The 25,593-nt window shown below is 41.8% G+C and overlaps 1 protein-coding gene and 1 long non-coding RNA gene across 8 annotated transcripts in view; one reads left to right on the forward strand and one right to left on the reverse strand.

Moving 5' to 3' along the window:
- Positions 1-22,829, reverse strand: part of LIMS1 (LIM zinc finger domain containing 1) — a 40,471-nt gene extending 17,642 nt beyond the window's left edge. For 3 of the 7 annotated variants that reach the window (XM_041418039.1, XM_041418038.1, XM_041418044.1), the window contains exon 1: positions 1,350-1,977. In XM_041418039.1, the coding sequence (XP_041273973.1) occupies positions 1,350-1,531 (182 nt within the window). In that variant the 5' untranslated portion in view covers positions 1,532-1,977. Of the gene's footprint in view, positions 1-1,349; positions 1,978-14,745; positions 15,174-22,190; positions 22,449-22,769 lie in introns of those variants that run through there. The other 4 variants (XM_041418041.1, XM_041418043.1, XM_041418042.1 and 1 more) reach the window with 4 other exon arrangements.
- Positions 1,884-13,483, forward strand: LOC121343138. Its single transcript, XR_005953650.1, has 2 exons — positions 1,884-2,015; positions 8,646-13,483. It is a non-coding gene; the product is annotated as an uncharacterized LOC121343138 (long non-coding RNA).
- Positions 22,830-25,593: the final 2,764 nt, after the last annotated feature.

Below are 25,593 nucleotides of genomic sequence, written 5' to 3' on the forward strand. Positions count from 1 at the left end.
TTTCAGTTAATTAAAGCCAGAAAAAGGCTCTTTTGAGTTTTCCTTTGCAAACATCTTGTCACTCATATCTAGACTCTCAACGCTCTGGCTTTCAGGATCATCCCACTGCCCTAATACCATGTGGTAGCAGAGAGCAAATTTAGGGCAATGGTCTAATTTCATTACAATGTGATGTCAGCTGACAAAACCACTGACTCAAAATTTATCTGGAAGGTTATTAGACAAGTGACATTATTTGAAACACATGTGCATGCATGCACACATTTTGATACAGCTATCATGCTGTGCCTGTAAGTGCAGAGCCCACAGTCCCCTGCAAGATGCCAAGCCTTCTTTCTTATCCCTTCAAGGGGATAAGACCTCTGGGCTCCCACCATGTTCAATAGGAACTGAATGCATTCCTTGCACACCATCCAAGGGAGCAAGCAAACACCTAGCACGTGGTTCAAAATGGAATGTGTTTTATCTATTTCTTACACTGTCTCACAGAAGAGCCCTACACAAGGTCACATCTGACATGTTATTATTAGCTGTCACTTTTTTTTTTTCTCTCTCTTGATCTTTGCAGATGAGGAAAGCAGCAACTGCAATCCAAATATCCACTGCCCTCACAGTGGAATGAGCAGGCAAATTTCACATGAAGATCGGATGCAGGATGGTCTAATCCATAAATAACAGACGGACCTATGGACAAACTGCAGTGACTATACCCGTAAACTGTGATCAACCATAAAGCTCGCCAATGGTCTTCATGGACTGTGTATGCTTTCTGTGGGGCAAAACCTCAGTCAATTTCTCCATCCTCCTTAGCAATCTAAATGAAGAATAATCACAAGAGAAACTGGGATCTTTCATCATCGCTTCAACAGGGGTCGAGCATTAAGGATGCTAAGTACTGCTGTACGTAAAGTATAATCCAAGAAAAACATGAAACAAAGTTCAAAACCAAATAAAAACAGTTTCCCTCTACAGGAAAAAGTGCTTCACTTTGAAACACGTCATATATGTAAAACTAGTGAAGTATGTAATACTTCTTAATTAATGAAGCGGTTTCCATTTGCCCAGAATAACTGGCAAACAACCTGAAAGCAGAGAGACTACTTTAAAAATTCCAACACCATTTTTACTGCTGATAAAAATTTCTGATGCAATTAATGATGAAATTTAAAGTAACAATCCAAATTTTACTTGACAGTTACAACTGGCAATGTTTCAAGCAGAACAGTGGCAAAGGTTGGATGAGAGAACAGCTTGCACAGCCTGAGCCCCAGATAATAAAATACATTATGTACAATACACCAGTTAATGTCACTGCAGTCACACCCCGAAGCTGAACAGAACAAACTTACAATTTTGCATAAAAGTCACAAAACTCTTTGTAGAGTTTTATTTCACTGTGCCTACGTTGCAATTTTGACACCGGTTTCTCGCCTTCATTTCCTGCGGAGTTGTGAGCATCGGGAGCGACCTTGTACGCAACCTCTTCATCCTCTGGGATGGGGAACGGCTGAGTTCTGTGCTGGAAGTCCATCTCGCTCTCACTGCTTTCCCAGGTGTATATATTCTATGCTTACACTGCAAGCAAACTGTAGGCAAAGTCCGCAAAACAATATGCTGGACTTCCCCTTGTTCCCAGCGAAGTGGTTTACTTTCACAGCTCGTGTCATGTAGCTGGAGACACTCAGCACCCTGCTAGAGCTTCAAGTTAAAAGTTCAGCAGCAGGGCTGTGAGCCTGTCACGCTGAGATTTACTGAGCTGGCTGTGCACAGAGGAGAACACTCCCCTGCCAGGCCCTCATGTAAACTCGGATGCTGGAAAGGGTCTTTGCTGCTGGCTGCTGACAAAAGCTACCCAGGAGAGCGGTGGTGTGAGTAACCTATGTCAGCAAATAAGTTCACCACCAAACTCGGCTGCAGCTTCTTTCTGCTGAGGGGGCGTGGAGGCAGAGTCCAACAATATTTTATCATGGGCAAACCAACAGTGGAAAGCAGGAACAGAAGACTCCTGTCTCCAGGTAAATATTGCTTTAATGCTATAGTGTGTTAATTACATTGTAAAAATGGCTTTCAATTCTCCACTTGTGTCTTCTAAGTCATATGTATTGAATTTATCTATTGTGTCTTTCTTCTTGTCAGTACTTCACACAAGGAGTAGGTACAGGCAGATGGTTTAATTTCTGTTGTGTTTCTCAGGCCATTAACAAAACTGACAGGCATGCCATAATGGACAATATATGAAGGAGGAAAACCAAAGCTTTATTTACAGTGATGTGCTGCATGTAGAACAACTATCCAACATAAGAACACTCACTGAAGTAAGACTTGCAGCTAATAATTCAGACTCCTTCAGCCTTTCCCTCTTTGAAGCACAGTGCTTGTCGCAGATCTGGGATACTCAGCTTCCAGCACTTTCTAACTGCAGAAAAGAAAGGCTTTTGGGAAGCCCTCCTGAGTAATTAACTTTTGTGTTGAACTGTCTCAGCCTTGTTAGCAATCAGTTGAACTGCAGAACTGCATGCACTTTGTGCTCATGACACACAGCACACTGGTAGCTGAAGAATCTGCTAGTCAGTGAGGGGGCATGAGGAAGCAGAGGACAGCAAGAAGACGAGTAACAGGAACAAACAGAGAAACTAGAACTAAGATCAGAGAATAACAGAATCATTTAGATTGGAAAAGACCTGAAGACCACTGAGTATAACCATTAAACTAATATTGCTACATTCACCACTAAATTATGTCCCCAGGTGCCACATCTACACATCTTTTAAATACCTTCAGGGACAGTGACACTAACACTTCCTTGGGCAGTCTGTTCCAGTGTTTGGCAACGCTTCCGTGAAGAAATTTGTCCTGATCTTAAATCTAAACCTCCCCTGGTACAACTTGAAACTATTTCCTCTTGTACTGTCACAGGATATGACAGAATGTCCAGTCAAGGCTACAATTTCTTAATATACCTGTACCTTCCCTAGGACCTACCACAGAGGGTCTGGTTGGTGATGGTTTTTGGCCATATCTCTCACCATCAGCTAGGACAGCTTGCTCAGCAAGCATACAGCAGCCCACATGCCACCCTCCATGCAGGCCTGAGCTTGCAGGCAGCCACCTTCCTGCAGCTCAGCCAACGCAGTCCTACGCTGCTGCTTCTGCTGACAAATTTGTGGAATGGGTTTGGTCAGTGTCTTTCCTTCACTTCCCCTCAACAAGGAGCAAGGCCCTAGGCAAGCTATTTCCCTGCGTAGGTGGGGCCCGGGCAGCATGACCCTTCTTACTTGCCTGTCTGTAGGTGTGATTATTCACCCTATGCCAAAGCTACCAGGAGTCAAGCTCTAACAGGCTAAGGAGGCTGCACCCTCACCACTGACACAGCCTGGCTGCAGCTCAAGCCCTATTTTTATCTGTCATGGGGCAAGCTGCAGATGAAGCAATGCTCAGATTGTAGCCCAAGGGCACAAAGATCTTGCCAGAGCACCACTGCAGTCCTGGAATAAAAGGTTTCTGCATTCTTTAAAACATGAATGATGAAAATGTGCAGTGTCTGCCAACAGACATGCAGGTATAGTGATGCCAGCTCTTCTTCTTCGTCTTGCTTCCCAACACTTCTTGCACAGGTCAGTGCTGAGCTTCTGTGGGTATAAAAAACTTCAGCGAGACTGACTGCAGTGGACTAAAATTGCTGATTCATCCAGGATTAGTAAAGGTGCATGAAACTACTAAGATAACAAACAGCAAGTCAGCCTATCTCTTCCTCTTATCACTATTTTCTCAACAATTTCCCAAATATTTTCCTATATTTTGTCCCAGATCACAGACAATTCTCCAGGGAAGATGCTGCTGCAAATCAAAAGTGCCCTGTAGAGACTTTCTCCTGGTGGACTACTACAATTTTGCAGTAACCTGAAATCCACAGGTGACCAGTGCGGTTGGAAGCCACTTCTGCTGCCTCATACCCTCTTTGATCCACAAGAAAACATTTCATTGCTTCTTCAGCTTGCCACTGTGCAGTCTTCTGCATGGCTGTAGCAAAGCAAATATTACAGCAAGTTATTGCAGTAAGATGTCCATCCAAAAAGCCTGGTTTTATCTTCCTAGTTTTTGACAGGAAGAAGTCCTTCAAAGTAATAAGATTCCTTATGTGCAATAAGTAGAAGCTGCCTGGTTCTCCAGTTTCCCAGTTTTTTCCATTAAACAAGAAGGAGCTTGCCAGGAGTTTAAAAAGGGCATTTATGCTACTGAAGCAAAACCCAGCTTCTACTGTGGAGGTCTGGTAATCCACAAATACAGAGCAGCTGGCCATCCTTCTCTTTTCTGACATTTTGTAGGAGGTATGCTGCGAAGATCTGAAATACATTGTTAAAAATATACTGCATTTTCATCAGGGAATTCTAGGTTACTTTGAGGTGAAGCTGTCCATGGAGAGTGACAAGTATGTAAGAGGTTGTTTTGCAGCAGCAGCAGCTTCCCAAGGGCATTCCCTGGGATATGGGACAAAACATAGCAAGCAGCCTGTTGTTAAAGATGCAGTGTTAGGGAAAAAAGAAGTTGAGTGTTTAACTAGAAAAGGTAGATATGAAAGAGAAAGACAGTCTCCTCTTGGCACACTGAGGATCTTATCAGGAACCAAAACTGGCGGTAGGGTAGGTGCTGAAGGAAATGGTAGAAGAGGGAGGGAGAAGTGTTCCACAGCGGTTACCAGAAGGGCTTTGGTAAACAATAGCAAAAATAGGCGCACAGCCTAATCCCTGCTGAAGGATGACTGCCGCCTCACTCCACGCTGCCTTCTCTGCACAGCTTTCCAACCTGGCTGCCCGTGCCGGCGGCTGCCAGGGGCAGACAGGGACTCTTACAGAGACGGCTCGGTGGCCAGCCAAGCCCGCTGAGCATTTCACTCCGTGCCACAAATAGCCGTGTGCGGAGCAGTCACGGCTCCAAACAAGGTGCTTGGCAAAGGCAGCTGCTGCTTGGCAACCTGTTTGTGCCACCGTGACACATCGCTGCAGCGCCGGCAGGCCGAACATCGGGACGGGGGATGAGTAAGGACAGAGCATCCCACTACCTCCCCCACGGCTACGAGTGGTTCCATTTCAGTGATGCATTAACAGATGCTCCGCGGTGACTCTCACACGCAAAATACAGAACAACCTAGAACAGAAGTTTGGCTGCAAAAGACGCGTGGGCTTGCAATGCCCTGCTCTGATTTCTGCACCAACATTTTAAAGCACTAGTTGACCTTCTGTGGGTTTTTAAAATTGAAATTGAAAACACTCTTGGGTTCTGATTGCTGCAATTGTTTATCTCTTAAGCAATAAAATACTTTCCGTGTTAAGCTGGTCTGAAAGGCACTTTGAAAAAAGGTATGAGTTTTATATAATTCAAATGCACATTCTACAAGATAGGATTTTCACATGTGCTCAGCACTGCTCTAACTACTTTTTCTATTAAAAATTATGGAAAACCATCTTGAAACCACTGCAGTAAAAATCAGGTGAATTCTGAGTGTTCCTGAAAGTTTAATTCTTCAGTCTTCACCTCAAAATGTGTAATTAAGCTTATGTGGTGGGAATTTAAACAGGGCAAACAAAAAGGCAATTCTAGTTGCTTCATATCCTCCAGTATAAATTTATTCTAGTATAAACATGTCCAAAAAATGCTTTGGTCTCCGCAAACAGAGAAGGTTCACATTCCACCTCTCCATAAGGAAGTAAATGTAACTGGAATAGACAGGTAAGCAGCAGCTTCCCACACAATGTTTATCAGTCATTCAGGCACAGTGAAATATCAGCCTCTGACAGAATTTGTAGAATGGGAGAGCAATATGCAACTGCAGCATTTTCAGTTATAAGTAATATTTCAGCAATGTATCGTGTTTTCTTCCTGCTGGTTACATCTATTACCAAATGAAGCCATGCTCTGTGTAAACCAAGTAATGACTTCTGTGTACAGATATTTGATACCCTTTAAAACATTCATCTCTTCCTCCTCAACTACTGTTTCTTTCAATCCTGTGCAGACAGGAAAAACAAAACAACAGTATCATATACGAGAAGCTCATGAACTCCAATGATTTTGTGTTGCATGAGACACAGCATACTATTGGTTATTCTTGAAATTTGCACCCTGCCTAGTCAACTGCATTCCTACTTCATTATGGTATCCAAATTCTGTATCCAAATTCCTCAAAATCTATAGAATTTAAAGATGCATTTGCACTGATGCATTTCATATAACACATCCCCATTTCCAATTTAAGCATTAAAAAAACTCACCCACTCAATACTAGGGGCTGCACATCAAATGTCCCTGAGACACTCGCTGTGAAAAGAACCATTTCTTCAAGCCTGAAAAGAGAAGACCAAGTCCACCAAGCTCCAAAGAAGCGACAGGACAAGAAGAAACAACCTCAAGTTGCATCAAGGGAGATTTAGAGTGGACATTACATTTTTTTTTTTTTTTCCCATGCAAAGGGGTGTCAAGCATTTGGAACAGGCTGCCCAGAGAAGTGGAGTAGAGTCAACATCCCTGAAACTATTTAAAAGACATGTAGATGTGGCACTAGGGGACACAGTTTAGAGGTGGACTAGGCAGCGATGGGTTATTGGTTGCACTTGATAACCGTAAGAGGTTGTTACTGCCTAAATGATTCTATGATTCTAAAATGATGCAGTAACATATTTCTCTTTAGAGTAGTGGTTTCCTAGCACCAATATTCAGTTCTTGTCATCTATCACTGACATCCACCAAAAATCCTCCACTGAATCCTCAGCGTAATGGCAAATGCCAGCCTTTGATTCTGCCTGAGTCATCTGCCTGCACTATGTGGAACCAATGTTTTGACAAGCTGAACACCATGACCTGAGCAGTTCATCCAGGAGCTATAATTAATACCATGACTCAACGTAACACCCCAGCAATCAGGAGAGACTTCCAGTACATTCATGCAGCTCCTTGTAGGGCAGAGAGAACTGCAAAACCAGGCTTCCCAGCCCACAGCAACATCCTTATTATAGTCACATCTCCACTGGTGACACTGTGCTGAGGACTGACCTTCAGCTTTAGTGACCTGCACGTCACACACATCTTTTATTATTACTTTATTACTATTAATCTACACTTTCAGCAACATAATCTTTTCTCACCTTCATTAATTTGAGCTTCTGTATGATGAAGTACGAAGTTTTTTATTACCTGAATTAATTTTGAGCAGAAGTACAATGTGTTATAGAAAACATCTCAGCTGTTCCTCTTCTCTCACACACATACCAAGTTGTAATTATTAGTCATTCCAGGTTTCGATTTCACATTTTTCTCTTCCTACACTCACTACAGCATCACCAGGCTTTAAAACCTGCAGGGGACGGCAGACAGCTAAGCCATCTGCAGTTAATACCGCAGCATGAAATAATAATAGCCCTAATATTCAATTGCCAAGAGAACAACCATAAGTAGTTTATGTTTCTAACTACTCAAGAATGAGTAATATGTCAACAAATAACGCTAACACAGAATGGCATTTTAACTTTATTACGGCAGTCTTAAATTTAAGGTAATGCAAACTAAAGGTCTTCATCTTGTACTTTACATTTATTAGCTATTCAATGCTAGTAGCACACCTGTCAAGTAAACATGAATGAATTTCAGTAGCAGCTTGTGCAAAGGAAAACTTCCATGCATTTTTCTAGCAGAAGGTTTGGCAAGGTTTTTTTAAACCTTTTTGCCACGTTTTTTTAAAGTAATGGTTTCTGTCCCAACACCTGACTAATCCTCAATGAGTAAAGCAGCAGTGGACAGTTACAGTATCTATTATATCACTTATGAGGGAAGTAGATCCAGAAGTTACTCCTCACAAGAATATACTGTTGGAATCATGCAAAAAGAACAGTGGGTTTTTTTTGCTTGACAGAAGAGAAGCAAAGGAAAGAGGGAAGATGACAGGGCTTTGAGCTTTCAATCAGAGGGGCTCAAGCACTGCCAAGCCTCCTTCTGCTTTGCTACATGCCCTGGTGTAATCTGAGGAGTAGCTTTAGAAAGAATTTGAGTTTAAAACTATGGAATTACTTGTACATTTCAGGTAAAATTCATAACCTGCAACTTGGCAGCTCATGGAGTTATCCCACTCTGAAGCTGCACTGCTACATTGTCCTCTAAAAAAGTATATATATTAGGACCAACTTTGCAATGTATCAGAAATATGCTTCACTTCAGTTTCTGAAGTCAGTGAGAAGAAATGTACAAAACAAAAACTGAAAAGCCAAATATTGTGCAGGACAAATAGCTTTCAATGCAAACTTCCTGTGCTGCAACAAGGGGACCAGCCAGGGCAGTTCTGAGGCATGACTCTGAATGGGAGTCCAATAGTTGCATAGAAACAGAGTTCAAAAGGTAGACTCACCTCAGGATCAAGAACTTTATGATCTATGAAGAGTGTGGCATGCATGGATTTCACATGCTAGAAAAGACAAACATCATTTCACATTTGCTCTACCTTGTCCACTCATTCCTGGCTGGAACAGCTTGAATATTTTGAATTCTTAATTTAAAAAGGCACAAGCTGAGAATTGCTGTCAGGTATTGCTATCTGTGTCTGCCAGTATGTTACTTCCTTTGAGGCTAATAGTAAAAAGGTTTTAATTTTTTTTTTCTAGCTCTATTATGGCCATTAGGGCAGCCAGAAACAGCAGAAGAGCTACAAGGAAATATGTCACAAAAGTCAGAACCCAAATTTCTCTTCCTGGACAAAAGGCTCCAAAAGATCAGAAAGGTTCATCCATAAGGACACATCACAGGATGACTTAGAATCTGCTGGCAAAATTGAGCAGTATCACGAAGAAACACTGCTCACAGAGTACTTTATAAAAAACCACAGTTTCAGAGTTCTACCACAACTACCTAAAATGAGAATTTCTACAAAGCTGGAAGATACAAAGATGAAAACTGAACAACGGCAGCCTAAAGCTGCTATGACAAATCAAGCAAGGAAAAAAATAACACATAACTATGTGTACTACACCATCAGATAATACACATGAAAACTCAGGGTATTTATTAAGTCACTCAATGCTCTGAGATTGCTGGGTGCAAAGCAAGACCAGAGGAATTAATTGAAGGAAAAAACACGGAACGCCACAAACTCCGTAGGAAGTCTGTGAGCCACAGCTGGTGGCAAGCTGGGGTTACTACCAAGGGCAATCCCATAAAAGGCTCACTCTTTCCTTAAACCTCCCTCCACAGGCATCAGCCTTTGGCCATCCTCAGAAGCAGAATACTTGGCGAGTTGTTCCCATGCCTGGAGAGCATCACGTAAAAGGCTCATGGTCCTCTCGAGGACACTATATCAGCTACCGTCAGGTTTCCAAGGACAGCTCACAGACCTCAGGAAAACAAAATAAAAAATATACAGAAAGGGAATCCAAACTTACAACCTTTTAAACTTTTCTCCCAAATACCTGCAAGTTAGTAATTTTTATTAAGTGGTAACATTGGCATAATTTAGTTTTTCTCTTCTGTGTGTAAACTCACTTCAGTGTGACAGACTGCATTCAAAGGGTAGCTTAATTATAATGAAGAATAATAAGCAATCACAGTACATAAGCAATCATAGAACACCTCTGATTAGGTATCTCAGGACACAAGAAAACAAGAGCAAAAGAAAAGAATGTACAATTTATCTTTAGTCAGCTAATCCTGTAAATAAGAGCAGTGAAAATCCTAATTGCTACAATTAAAATCCTAATTGAAGCTTACATGTTGACTAAAATCATAGATTTAAGAGGAAAAGCAATTACTGCTTTGGTTGATGCTACACAGGCAGCTATCTCTAGTCATTTGGAGTCATGAGAGGTGATAGTCCGGGTGAGCAAGTCAAACAAAATTGCTTAGTTGTTATGCAATGTAGGAGACAAGGGGTGAGAGAGAAGGCAAGCAAAAAAGGGTGTGCTCCTCAGGAGTTATTTTAACCCCTAGAGCAATGAAAAGTACAGCACAAATCAAGAGTAAAGCCTCTAGTCATGTGGATACCTCAAACTAAGGCACAATGCAAATGCTAGGTATCCCAATATTTAAATCTAACCATAAAGCATATTTTTGCTGACTGTAAGTTACTCTAATTAATGGTACCAATTCAGTGTTACATTTACATGGACAAATTCCTTCTTCAATTAGAGCAGCTAGCAGACAAGCTGAAGTATTTCTTAGTTCAGAGCTCCCAAGCACTGATTAAATGAGTATTTGTAGCACCCAGCTCTCCACTGCTCTAGCAGAGTTATTAGGGAGAAGCACAATTTTTTTTTTTTTGTCTTAGCACTTCTTTTAAAGTTTTTCCTGCTTTAATAAATTAATCTCTTTTTTTTTACCAAGCTATGGAATAATTACTGCTTCACCTGTTGACATTGGCAGGGGGAGCAAGTTAAATAACTCTCACAGAAAGCAGCCATATAAATGTTGACACTGGTGATGCTATAAAGAAACATTACCAGGAGAAATCAAATTTAAGCTTTCAGGTGCAGACAGGTCTTTTATTTTCACCTTAACTGGCTCTTAGTACCCCAAAGCATCTGAAGGCCCAACAGGTCCCTGGTTTCCCAGACAGTCCCTGACCATCATTTTCATTCCTTCTTGGGAAGAGCTGGTCTTCAGAGCTGATGTACGGCTGGGAGCAGCTGTACACCTTGTCTGGCCGCTACACATGTGCTTTTGATGGCAGGTTAAGGAGATTTGTGACCTTGCAAAACTCCTGAATGCTGCATCTCATAAAGAAAGGGAGACAGCCCCAGCATGTTCCTGATGGGGGGAATTTTATTCATTTCTTTTTACACTCACCTAAAAGCCTTGCTGTGCAGAGTCTATCCCCCAAAGGCTCAGTGGGACATACCAGTGTGCTTATGCCTCCTGTTTCATCGGCAAGGAAGTCTTTGTGCTTGAAATTTTGAGGCACATCCACATGCCTTCCAGCCTGGAGTCAATGTACAGAGGCAGGCAGGAGCCTGAACAGATCCAGCAGAAGATTGTCCGCACCTACTCACATACATGTACCCATCAGCTTCAGGAGAAGAGAGGAAAAGGAATGCAACTATAAATTAAAACTATTAATATGGAAAACACCTACAGTGCTTTCTGCACAGAACAGAGCAGCGAGCTACTGACAGCCACTGATGGAAGCTCATCAATGATTATTTATTGTAAATGCTGAAATTTACTGTTTGATAAAAAACTTGAGACTAACCTCTTTAAAAGCTGTTTACATTTTTAGTGGCACTTGAATGCACATGAACTTGGGAAAGAAAGCTACAGATAGTAGTTAACAGTGATCTAATTAATTTTTAAGCATAATTGCCAAAAAAACACTCAAAGATAATTGCCTCTGCTTTTGTGATTACCTTGTACTGAGCCTTGAGAATTAATAGTATCAATTCTTTTAGAGGAATCATTCTATTTTTACAAAAACCCATGGGATGAGAAGGGGAAAGAGCAAAAATAGCAAGCATACTGCCATTGCTAAGTGGCTCCTAATGATTAATCATAAATATACGTGTACAATTTCCTTTGCATCCTGCTTGCTGAGAAAAGCAAGAAAGAATAGCTCAGAATACAGTCAGAATTTTTTACGTGCTGTTTCTGAAGACAAAGCAAGTCAAGACCTACACAAGATATCATTGTTTTCCCACTAAATCAATACAGTTGGAAAAGAACAAGTCTTCAGAACAGTTGCATTTAGTTCAAGGATGCATTTAAGGTTGCATTTAGTTCAAGGATGGCTGCATCTGTTGCACACAGGAGAGAGACGAAGGTGCCTGGCATCCTCCTGCATTTTGAACTCTGCAGCTGGGGAGCATCCTGTATAATTTAGCTTTATGAGCTGGTGAATCTGCTCAAACAGGCAATGAGAGGTCTGCATTTAGCACCCTGACCTCACTGCAGGTCTAAACCATGCACATTTTTGTACTGTGCAAGTTCAAGAAAAGGATGAGCTATCCAGACCACCTTTTACGTGGCACAGACAGACTGCAGCTCCCTAAAAGGTAAAGCACAAGTTGCATCTCTAGCAACAGATTAATAAGGCTGCCACAAAGGTTATGAAGTTTGTTAAGTGATACATGGGTGAGACAGAAAGAGAAGTCAAATTTCCCATCCCCACAAATCCCCACATTTGTCAGGACAAATTAAATGTATGTGATACATTATATGACAAACATATGTTCTGAGGCACATTTAGGAGTTTCAGTACATTGTTTCAGAGTTCCCAATTATTAGTAATCTCACACATTTTAAGGACAAATCACACTGACATTCCGAGGAAAGAAAAAGGCAGAATTTTGGCACCAAGCCCTGCTGAGCTGCTTTGTAATGCCAACACTTGGCTATGTCTCAGCTGCAGTTTGCAGGTACACAGGTCACTGTCCTACCAAGCACATCTGGCTCCTGCTATGATGGCTGAACCCAGCTGAAATTAAAGGTTTTAAATACAGAAGCTCTCAAAGGGTGACCTGGGGACGCTGGCATCTTGAGTACATTTTGGCCCAGGATTAGAAGAAAACTACTTCAACTGAGAAAGCAGGTTTCAGTGAACTGTTGCTTGGGGGCTGATATTATTTAACACATCTGGATTAATATGTATGTAAAACAAAATACAAAGGCACTAGAACAAAGAACTGGAGAGAGATACTATGGGAGGGCATTAAAAAGCCATGGATGGCAAGATATATTTAGCAGACATAAAAGAAACCTCTTGTCTTTCTTGTGGACTCCAGATACTCTGAAAGTATTTGCTAAGGACAGGCATCTAAGTGGCATTGGGAGAATATATGGAAAAAACTAGAGCTTTCCATTTTTAGAAAACTGAGCTTTTTCTCTTTGTTCCCAATTACTCTTTGCCCTGTTGATATGTCATAATTCTGTATTTATAATGTCATAGCCTTTTGTCATGGAGAATGCAGTAAAAATGACAAATAAGCCTGCCTTGCAACACACTGCAATATCACAATATGGGTTAGGAAGGAGCAAGGTTTAGTTTGAATAAGAACCAGCTTAAGCTATTAGCAAACATAAGATAAGCTCTGGTTAGAGGTATGGGCTATCCGCCTGCTCTACAAGCATCATCTGACCATGCTCTATTCATCTTCTTGCACCTCCAACACTCTGCCTTCCACTGATTCACAAGCCCCTGATTCACTATTTCCTCCAATTTGGATTTTATTTCTCAAGACTAATTCTCGTTTCATGTATTTCTCATCTCTATAGAAGAGGCTCAGGAGATTAAAACACCCAGACTTCTGCTGGTGCAGTAAACACACCCCTTCCCCCTATCCAGCCCCAAAATGATCTCATTCCCATCTTGGATATGCACAGTAATAACAGCAACACAACTACACAGAGCTAGTACTCACTGTTATGTGTATGCTTTAAAAGAGGCTTTCTCTTCCCCAAATAGATCTGTTTTTCCTCATTGCTAATTTTGTACAAAATAAACTAAATGTAAAAATGTCAAGAATCTCTGCACTTATCTCTTACTCTACACTAAGTTTGGCTATTCTTGCAACTGCAGTCATATGAATATAACATATATACTGCTAATACTGTTAGAAATCCATCTCAGAAATCAATTCAGAATTAATACTACAAAGGGATACCAAATACACCAGTACCAGACCTGCAAGTTAACACATTCCTAGAAATGATATATTTCTGACATCTCATTGTAAATAATCTCTGTAAATTACAATCATACATTTTGCCACAATTATGGTTCTTAGTTGTAACAAAAGAGTAAATCCCCCAGATGTGAATAACCATTCTTCTGAAATCACTAATTCAGTTGAAAAAAACACAGTAACAACCTTTCAAATTATACAGCACTCCAACCTGATGCACAACCATTACCAAGGAAAAATAATCTAAAAATACAATGAGACAGGCCTTCGGAGATAGGAAGTACTTCCTCTCCACTGAGGCTTTTGTTAGCAGATACACAAGGTTCCTTAGCGAAGGAGCTTGAAGTGGGAATGGATTGCTTTCATGCTGAGCACACTTAGAAAAACATCCTAGCATTTTTACTTTTCTTGGGGAGGGGTGTCTGCACTTACTCAAGTTACAAACAGATCTTTAATCTTTCTGCTCCAAACAGAGGCTTTTTGCAAATTCATTGTTCATTTTTTTCAAAAGGTTCACAGCAGCAGGAAGATAACCCCAGACATTAAATGGCTTTCTAACATTTGGCCACCCTTGCTGAGTAAGGTCAGGCTAAGTGGCCCTGCTGCATTCTTTTGTCTAAAGCCCTTTCCAACAAAGAACGCCCCATGAAGAACCCCGGAGCCCAGCAGCCACCCCAGCTCCACACCACCAGCCTGGCACAGGGACTGTGCCAAGACCCAAGACGCAGCCCACAGAACCTGGGTGACCCAGAACCAGCTTCAAAGCAGACGGAGCAAAGTTGTCGGGCTCCAAAATGTTTATTTACTTGCGAGTGCTGGCCGTCAGAAGGGATCCCAAAGTAAACACCGGCTAACATTTGCCCTTCCCAGGGCCAGGGAAGGCTGTCACACCATCGCCAGAACCTGCAAGGTCACCGTATGGCTCCTGTTAGCTCTCTTTCAGGGGTTTTTCTGTCGTGCCTCGGGGCTGCTTCTCAATGCATGTGTTTTGCAGCGACTTTCCAGAGCTGTGGTTGCATTTTGTTTGTTACAACCACCGAAGCAAGCGGGCAGCAGAGAAGGGCTCGGTGCCCTGGCAGTACCATCCATTTGCACTCACCTCAGGTTCTCTTCCTGTGACCCGGGCAGGACACTGTCAGGACGATCCCGTCTCCTCCTGTACAGACCTGAATGTGACAACTCTTTCAGCTGCAAGGCCGTCATATTCCCCTACCTGGAGGAGGGTTGGTTTTTTTTAAAAGGTGAGGGGGGTGTTTTGGCTTTGGGCTGGGTTTCTTTCCCCCGCCTCTCCCAGCTGTGGGTGCCGAGGAGCGCGCCTGCCAAGATGCCTGGAGAGCAGCGGCTGGGCGGTGTGTCGGCACACCTGCACCGCCGGAGCCACCAACCTCTGCAGGCAGGCAGGGCAGGCACCCGCCGAGCTGCTTCCTGTTTCTCATAGGTACACACCCTCCCAAAGGGCACCACATTTCCTTTATCACTTGATCACACCTAAGGGATGTGTGCGACAAGCTCACCCCATCTCTCCAGCTTTCCTCCAACTCTCACCGCCCCGACAGGCACGACCCTGCCCTGCGCTGGGCAAAGCAGGCGGCTCTCCCAACGCCTCCGCAAAAAGCTACACATCTCCAGGACTGCAATGAGCTGTTTAGTCTTTCCTGTTCTAATTTATGACAAAAGGAAAGTCATTAGGGCTATGAAAATTCAGAGTTACTCAAGCACTTTGGCAAGCTCTGACAGGGAGGTTAATGCAGCAAAGTGTGCCGCAAGTAACTTCAGTAACTAGCATTAAAATGCTCTTTTGGAAATGCAACAGCACTCTGCATTTTTCTTTTTCTGCCTTGAAAATCAGAAGAAAACCACAAAGTAATTTTCTTCCTGCTCTCAGCTATCAAACACAAACTACTATACCAGTTTGTCACATTTGGTAGTGATGGAGTGTCCTGTGTAATTGTAAAACAGGAATGGAAGTGCTTGAAGTTTCCTGCAAGGCAGGAAGGCGGTTAGTAGGCAATTTTGCAAGCTCTGTGTCTCGTTTCACTTAGTAAATTTTTAGTAGTAAATAAAGCACTTCATTTCAGCAGGCTTCAAAAAAGCTTACCAGTTCTTGAAAAATGTTTACTATTTCTTTGACATTATTCTTGACACATATAAACAAAAACATAATTCAGAGATTTTACATTCTACATAGTGAATTTGGAAGGTGTGTTTTTTAAATGAATTTGCATTTAATAAAAGCCAAGAAACCTAACAGTTTGCAAGGATTGTTTTGACTACAACAGGAAACAAGTTCTATCTGGTATGAATTACAGAGTTCATTATTAAAGGGTTTATTTTGTAGCAGACTATATCTAAGAGTATTTTTTAATTTCTCTAAAGGAAAAAAGTGTAACATAGGTAATACTGGGTATATCATATGGCACCAATTTTGTAGAGATTACTAGACTGAACACAAACTCGGTAATTTTACGTAATACTATCAATATGCTTCAGTCTGGAATGTCATCAGCACATAATATGAAACATCGCACAATGGAAAAATTACAAAATTGTTTTGGAAAAGGATTCACATAACATGCCAAATAGATAATGGCTGGAAAAATTCAAAGTGATTTACACGATGTTAGAGGGTTGTGCACACTGAACTGTCAACAAGGTATACACATCTAAGCTCTTATCCTCAGAAAATAAAAGCAAGAATGATCACAATATTTGCCTAAACATGCTGCATTCCAGCTTCAAATGAAGTACTTATAGTTGTTTCTCAGTACTCAGTAGGATAAGCTTAAACATAATTAAATGCCAATTCCCTGCCGTCAGTCAATCAGTGATCCAATGAAAAGTTAATACTGTTATGAGTGGAGGTTCAGGATGGCAGATGACAGATGTTCATGGCACAGCAGCTTTTATACGTTACCAACAGTTTATATTCCGCTTTAAATATCTGTGTACAAATTACTTATTTTTGTCCAAATGATCCATTTTAGACAATAATCTAAAAAGCGATGAGTACATTTTTTAATGTGAAAAAGCTCTTTGTAAACTATTGAAATTAAACTTTCACCTATAAATTTGCTCATAGATTCTTAATCACTACAGTAGCTATCTGTTAAGCATATACCAAATGCTTTCATATTAAACATGAAACAAGCCAATAAAAAATAAAAGGACAATTCTTCACCCACTTTGCACGTTGCATTAATCTGAAACACATCACTTCATTAAACTTTTATTTATCTGCATGAGCAGCTGCTGTGCTTGGGCAACAACTTTTACACAAATGTCCTTGGAAACCAGAGCTGCAACAAAATAGACCATGCAAATTAAAGGAATACAGCAAGTCCAGACACAAAAATGAGTTGTTATACAGATCAAATCCACCTAAATATAAAGGATGGCAAGATGGTTAGGTTTTCAGAGTAAGACCGGGGACTCAGCTCCAGTTTGCCTCTTCAGCAAACTCCAACAGGGATCTACGCTGATACAGAAAGCACTTCCTTGGAGGGCTTCTGAACAAGCTAAAAGCTTTCTACAAGAAAAAATACAAACTGGACTTGTTTTCTGCCCTATGGGATTGCCCATGAATCCTTACAAGAAATGAGGTTTCAAATCTGAATTTACCCAAGCAGTCAAACTCTAGGTTCTGAGCATCAAATACAATTTATAAGGGTGGTTTTTTGCAGAGATATTGCAGAACACAAATGTTATTTCTCTACTAACTCACTTAAATGCTTCCACAAAGCAACTCGGACAGACATGGCTCTCCAAGAAAAGCTCTCCCAGCGAGTGCCTCCTGCTCCCCACACCCCTTTTTACCTTCTAGCCCCTATCTGCTGTTTATAATTCCTTTTTTGAGAGATTACATTCTTCTCATGTGGGATGGGGCCACTTGGACCTTTCACATTCCATCAGAATTTTTGAGGACCAGCCAAGTTACCACAGCTTTTCTCATTACCAGTAATGCACAGCCTCCTTGTATATCCTGTACTTTGAAGGTTTTCTCTTAATTTTCCAGTGCGTGACTCTTCTCTCATGCAACTGACCATTCTCCTGCCCCCAGAGAAAGCCAACATTGCTACTGTGATTTGATGCATAACCACTGTGGTACCTGTCTTTCAGCACAGGAAGATATTTCCCTATGTCTAACCAGCACAAGCTGGAACTGAGACAGCGCATGCGGTCCTTTATTCATCACAAGCAGTAAATAACTTTTTATTATGTGGGTCAAGGCTCATGGCTGAGTTTTCACAGCAGTCCTACAGAGTCCTATCTTGATACTCCAGGCCTCCAGTGCTCTCCCTTAAATTTCTGTGAAAGTACTGCTGTTCTGGTGACTCTAGGTATTCAGCAGAATTTTCCAGTTTAAAAATCTTTTAAGATAGACAGGTTATGCCTGGCTACTTTATACTACATTCAAAGGGATGTGAACAGCAATTCATGATGCTGGAAAACATGCAATTATGTAATTGAATTTAGGAATAATAAAAAATGTCAAGTGCTTCAAATTCAGGACATTTCTTTATAAGCCTATATTTACAGAGAATATACACTAGCTATAGAAACCAGAAAAGATGAAGTTTTAGGTCTCATTCCACACAGAAAAGTTCATGGGTGTCATCTGCAATTCCATCTAGTGGCATGTTCTTGTTTTTTGGGGTTTTTTTCAAACTTTGAAAAAACTACCAAATCTCAATTAAATTTAGTTTAAGATTTTCAAATAGTTAGAAAAAATTGTCTTCATGGCAGCACAGCCAGTCAAAACAATAATCAGAAGAGTATTCTAAGAACACCATGAATGCCTGTAGTGTGCTCACAGTTACAAGGTGGCTGCGTGTTCAAAGGAGCACATTCCTTCATCCTGTTTATCACTGGAATCAATTTCCAGAGGAATGTGTACAAGAGTGACCGTTTTCTACTGTTTCTCACAAGATTTGGAAGAAAGCACACTTTAAAGTGAAGGAAAAGGCTTCTACATCAGCGAAGGACTTGCTGCAGAAAATGAAGGAAGGTGGCAATAAGCCTTCTGGCAGTTTTGCAAGAGTCCCTGAAGCACCCAAATGATGTGCTGATGCCAACAAAGCTTCACAGCTTTCTGGACCTGCAGAATAAGTTCCCACAGATGGGTTTGGGTGTCAAGGAACAGTGTACCAACCACACTGTGAGTCTCTGCTGGGACAGGCAGTGATAAAATGAAATGCATAGAGAGAATAACAAGCACAAATGCTAAGGACACACACCTTGAAACTAGAATTTCAAAGCTTCATGGGAGCCTAAAGTGTGGATTCAAGGAGTTAAATTAATTACATGTTTCCTTCCTTGTCTGATGTCACTCCACCATCCGTTTTGATGTTTCTTCCCGTGTTCCACTTAGTGATAAATCAATCCTGAAGCATGCAAATTTAATCTGTGGATTAGGCTAAGCACTGAGGCCCTCGATCAATCTGTGTCCACACTACAAAGCAGAGTTTTGGATTTACACCCATGCTCCAGCTGACCAAGTGAGATTCTTGAAATTTAACAGTAGTTACTAGTTTTTGTTAAACCTCATCTACAAATGCCTATCCCTGCCATACAATGTAAAGTAAAAGCCTACATGATGGTTGCAGCCTGGTCTAGTGCAAGGTGTACTGGCCCACTGCAAGGCGGGGAGGTCCAAAGCAGACACTCTTTAAGGTTCCTTCCAACCCAAACCATTCAATGATTCTATGGTGTTCTCAACACTCTCCAGAGCACCGATGCACTCAACCCACTGAAGTCCTCTGGGATTTGCTGGGGCAAAGGGAAGGCAGGGTTATTGTGGTGAGAACAAGGGTCCTGCCTGATCCCGGCAGTACCAAAGGCATCTCCACCTCCATGGCTGGCAGCCCACAAGGTTTTGGTGAAGCGTGGCAGAGATCCCTGCTCTCATTCCACATATTCTATTCCAATAGTAAAAAAAATAAATTAATAAATAAATAAAATAAAGATGGGAAAATCTTTTGTCTGCCTGAACATGGAGCAAGGTATTTTGCTTTCCTTCTCCAACATCTCTGCACATGCTGCTCCATGAACTCTTAAATTAAGCAGAAAAAAACCCCTGCAAAAAGAACACTATCTCCAGCAAGCAGAAACCTACTTTGGCTGAGTTTTACAATACCTCCCTCTACTGGGAAAATACTGGCTTGTTTCTCGTACCAGTATTTCTTCCTACAGCCAGAGGGAGGTATGGATTAACCCACACATACTTTAGTAATTCAGACCGGGGCCAAGCTGAGCAGAGATGAATGAGAGACCAGCGGGTGAAGATGCAGGTTGGCATCGTAGGCAGAAATTTATGCTGTTAATCAGCAGATGATCCATGCATGAGTAGGTGTGCAAAGAAGAAAGCGTGACACAGCATGAATCAGTTTTGTCCTGCCATTTGTACACAGGCCTCTTAAAAAAAAGAGTGACAAACAAGGTGGCAAACAGTTGATGCCCTAAGATGGGTAAAATCACTTATATGGACCTGATATATGACGGGGTAACATAAAAGAGAAATGAAAAAAAAACCCTGCACCAAAATGATGAGGGGAAGGATAGTTTAAAGCAAATAAAATCACAGTTTAGATTAATTTTCACAGCCCAGAGCATGTGGAGAAAAAAACACAAGCAATTCCCATCCTGCATTTCTAGATCCAGGACCTAGCCTTCTGAGTAATTTTTACTGTCTTGGAATTATAAACCTCTTCCCAACAGAGATTTTGAAAGCCAGTTAGAAACCCACCTTTTACATTTAAGCACCATGGTTATGATGCATGAAGATCCTAAGTTGAAAAGTCTTATCTTTAAAAAAGCTTATTTCTACTTGTACTCTGCTACTGTTGATATGTCCAGAAGGTTTACTTTATTCTATTATGATGAGATAAATTGACTCTAGAAATAAGGGCAAAAGGCCTCAGGTGCCAGCTGGCTTATTGGGTGGTTAGAAGTTCCCCAGTAGATGCTACAAAAGACTTGAAGATAATGCCAAGTTAGGGAAAAAAAAAAAAAAAAAAAAAAAAAAAAAAAAAAAAAGACCTAGAAAACAGGTGGCAAATGAAGGAAACAGCAAACTGCCTGCCTTGATACCCCAAGGAATTACCAGCTTTACCAGCTCTGGCAGTCAGATTGTGTTCTGAAAGCCAGCAAGCCCTTCCAGGGTGCAGAAAAGCTGACTGAGACATATCAGATGGGCAATTGCTGAGCCCTGGTTTGGGTGGGGAGCTAGTAGGACATCTCAAAACAGGTCCCAAACTGACTGTGCCCTTTCAGAGAAGGAACAGGACTATTAGGAAATCTTAATTTTTCTCCAAACATCACTCATCAGGGTTAAATAAATGCAAACAAAACTACAGCAGCCAATAAACTGTTTTCTCTGTTGATTACCAGCAATTACTCTCCTGGACCCTTTGCTTTCCGTCTTAAAAATACTTTTCAAATGACTAACGCTTCATTAAAAGTAGAGAAAGAAAAGCTTCTCATCAAGGTTTTGTCTCCTTTTACTGAAATGAATGCCAAGGAGAGAAGACAGTACAATCCCCTTGAGAAGGCTGGAACAGCTGGTAACCCTGACAAGATGCATGTGGCTTGAAGGTACCAGCACCTCTTGGCACATAAACAAATACAACCATGAAAGCAGTAGGTGACACTACTTTACAGCTCCAAGGGCTGCTGTTTTAGGAGGCGAGCCCAACCCAGAACTCTCAAGAGAGCACCAGAGCCTTTGAATGCTGCTGGTTGTATGGTGAGGGATGGTGAATTTAGCAGCTCAGAAGAAGCAATGATCCTGACTCTATGCCTGTAAAAACATCCCTCAGCTACCTCACACAGTCTCTACTGCCCAAAAAACCAAGGCATGGAAAACACATTACAGAGGAAAGGGGAGGAGGCCGTGAGGGGACTCAGAAAACACTTGAGACAGCACAGGTCAGACATACTGAAAAGTGGTTCTATACTCTGACCAGCATTTCCGAGAAAGGTAGAAAATGGTGGGTCCCTAGAGTGTATCACCTTCAAATGCTCAGAAACCTGTAGTATGATGGTTTCTTGTATGTAAGAACTAATATACTCTCTAAAGCAAAATACAGAAAGTAGCTCAGGTGTCTACAGAGAATGAAGCTGAACACATGTAAAAACATTTAAAAATCACAGGCAAGGTGCAATTTTTAGCGACTCAAAGAAATCTAAGTTTTTAAGTATTTACATTTTTGGTTTTGAAAGTATTAAAACTTGCAATTCATATCCAAGCAGAAAAATCGATACTGGGAAAAAAACGCAAAAAAACAAAAACAAACAAACAGACAAACAAAAACAGTGCAAAAGAAATGACAGCAATTCAACCTGGACATTCAGTATGATGTAAAATGGAAAAGCCATCCCCTTACCTTAATGCTGTAAAAATTACTTTGAGATTCAGCATAAAACATAAAAATATGATCTCATATGGACTTTTCATAATATTTTAAAGCACTTGAAAAACATACTTAAGATTCTAAGATTCCTAAATCAGAGCAAAAGCCTTAAATTAAAAATGCACAGCTGCCCTACCGTAAAAGCTTTGCTTCGCTGGCAAAGTTACTGACTTCTGAACACAACCACACCAGAAGCGACACAATTTCTGTAACAGGTGGGACAAATCTTTTCCTTCCACTGGAATTACAGTTTTGGTTCAATACTCTGTCGCAGTGTCCTCAGGTTCCTCAGCCAGCAGAAAACCCATCAGCAGGGATGTATCTTCAAACTGACCATGAATCCTCTGTTCTGGGTGGGGACAAAATAGTGTCCCTAAAAACACTCCCAGTGAGCAAAGGATAAAACAACTACTGGAAATACCAGAATACCTCTGCATTTCCAGAACAAAAAAGGACTTTGCTAAAAGCTCTGTTACCATGCTGCTTGCTGTTCGTAGTAATAAAACCCAGAAACTAAAACTATTATTTGTCTTCTTCCTAACTCAATATTTATCACCATTCCCACGCACGGCTCCTGCTCCCAGGAATTTCCCTGTGAATGACTAAAAGCCCATACAATTCACAGCCAGGCTGTTGGCTCAGAAGGCAGCACAGTGTGCACTCCAGCAGATGCCTCAGCCAGACCTTCAGCCCTAGTGATCGGGTGGACACTTACTGTCAGCCCTGTCAGCCTGTAGCCTCGTTGGCAGCACGTTCACAATGAGCAGCGTTTCCCATGTAAAGCTTCATATCAAATGCCCACTGTTTGTATGTTTTCCCTGTGGTTATTACTGGTAGTTGTGATAAAATAAAAAAAATAGTTTAAGTGACTCAGTAAACCACTTCCTCCTTTGGCCCTGTAAAAATTTGATCCTGTAAAGAAGAGAATAAACCTAAGAAAATTCACAGTTCAGCTCCACAAATTGTGTCATGACAATTCTCCATCTCAAAACCACCAAGGACAGAGAAGGAAGCAAACCTTTCACCTCATAGGAAAGGCTAAAGCTTTCATTATATACCATCGGTGTATGGTACAGAAGTACAGAACCATAAGAACAGCAGGAAAGCATTCCAGGTCCTTTTATGGGAACAGCAATCCCTGGAATCACTGATGAGCAGCTAAGAATGAAGCAGGGCCACTTCAACCTATCACAAGCATGTAGAGTGGAAGACTGCATCTCTCCATCTTCCCACCTGCTGAGAAAGAGGAATATCCTCTGATTTTCTTCTTTTATGAGATGGTGGGGCAGACAGTGTCACACACTGCAAGGCTACTGCCATCTTTGACAACCTCAGCACAGGACAAGGACTAACTGGGGACAAAAACCACCATCTCACAGAGCAGGTTAGGGTGGTGTACCTGCCCTGACAAAAAAGAGTTATGTCTCTCTTGTATGGACAGAGACTCAAACTCAGTTTTTCTAAAGCAATCTGAATCCCTGGGACACCTCAAAGGCCTCAGGCAGCTCTTTGCAGGTTAAAGCAGGAATACCCTTAAAATCAACAATGTTTCCCTGACAGCTGCTGCAAAGATCTGTAAAAAACAGAGCCTGAAACCTTGCTCACCATCAGTGATAAAAAAATTAGGCGACAACCCGATCTCTGCAGGGGACACAGAGGACATGCTGCAGGCAGCAGCGTCCCCATCTCTGTACAGCAGTACAGCTTCGGGCTCTGGTGCCCTGAGTGCACCCTCCCCAATGGCCAGACAGGAAAGTTTCCTTACCACCTGTTTTCACCATACACACAAAATAATGCTATGCCATACCAACAGAGCCTCATTTTGCTTTTCCTTCATCGTGTCTCTACATCCTGTTTCTTGCTCCTGTTTCTCTCTTTAGGCCACTTAACATTATCACTAACCCTTTTCTGTGGACAAATTGACAATATAAGTTATCTTTCCAAGCTGCTGTTTCCCATACTGTCACATAATGCTTCCTCATTTGAACTTCTTATCTCTTCCTGCAAAGACCCTTCAAGTACAAAAGCAGCAGTAAAGTTTCATTAAACTTATCACTGGACAGTTACCCTCCCAGGCAAAAGAATGCACTACAGCTTTGTGTCTCAAAATAATGTAGCAAACGTCAAGGTAATAGCGTTTTGTTCTTGAGCATGAAGAAAATCACAAAAAACACCCCTGTTATACAGTATGAGGCGCCTTGGTTGCTACTGCAATTCATATTATTTAATATATTGCTCATATGACAGCAGTTCCGCATCTATAAAAAGGAGAGGACAGTTTGTTGATTCATGATAACTGCAAAAGCTGCAACACTTCATGGTTAATGTGAATAAACATCCATTAAAAGGGAACTAGGAAAATAAGCATTAACTCTTCAATCAACATTTTAAAGCATGTTTGAGCAATTCATTAACCAGCTAGCCTGGCTAAACCATGTTTTTCAGTTTTGTTCACATCACAATATTTGGCTCTCTTTTATCACCAACTTGTTAGCCAAAAGAGCCGTGCTAAAAGAAAACTTGTGAACAAAATTATGACCAATGAGAGCAGAACAAGACCAGCCCCAGAGAGACTATGCTCATAGGCACTGACAGATCGTTCAGTCTGTGGTTGCCCAAATCAGGCCTGATGGGAAGTGCAAGGCAGAGTCACACAAACAGCTCTAGACAAAGTCACATGGTTCAGCCAAGTCCATCAGCTGCTCCTGGTACCAGGGTTTCCTGCAAAAGAGGTCAGCAGATGTGGCTCTGCAGTGACCATGAAGCTCCTGAGGTAACAGAGAGGGGGCCAGACCTGCACGAAGCCTAGAATTAGACCAAAAAGTTAATCTACAAGCAAAAGTTAACTAGGGAAGGGAACCACTGGTTCATATCCACATTTCCACAGATATGAAATACACAGTATTTTTCTTTGCTCGTCAGGCCAGAGGAACATGAAGTAGAACTGCAGAACACAGGTAGAGCCAAAACCCCAGAGCTGCTCCAGGATGCTCAATACTGCAGCTTCTGGACAAGTCAGTGTCCTCTCTGCTCCAGGCACCAAAGCCTCCTCTGGAAGGAGAGGTGCCTGTATTACCAAGAGCTGGTAGAGAAGCCAGACAGTCACACCCTGCAGCTGTCTGCTTCATCACCCCCTGAAATCACCGTCTCCGGGGCAAAACAAGCAGAAGGAAATATGTACTCATGCCTCAGCTGTTCCAGTTTGCTGAGGGTGTATACAAGAGACGGCTGAACTGACCTTGGAGCTCACCACCAAGTTCCTCTTTTCTGCTTCCGACGCTCTTCCTTCCCCTTCCCCATACACTCCTTCCTCCCTCACCTTCACCCCAGCTGCGAGGAGCAGCCCACGTCTTCCTCTCGCAAGAGCTCTCTCCCAGCCACCAAAATGGGAGAAGACTGGGTTTGGGGGGACTGGGTTAGTGAATGCAGCTGCTGTAGGGCAAAGACTTACACAGCACAAAGGCCATGCACAGCACAAAGGAGGAAGATGCAGGAAGCATCACTCCAGCTCAGCAGAAGTGAGATGTTCCCTCATCCTG

This window comes from Onychostruthus taczanowskii, unplaced genomic scaffold (genome assembly GCF_017590055.1).
Source record: "Onychostruthus taczanowskii isolate IOZ18803 unplaced genomic scaffold, ASM1759005v1 scaffold58, whole genome shotgun sequence".
Taxonomy (NCBI): domain Eukaryota; kingdom Metazoa; phylum Chordata; class Aves; order Passeriformes; family Passeridae; genus Onychostruthus; species Onychostruthus taczanowskii.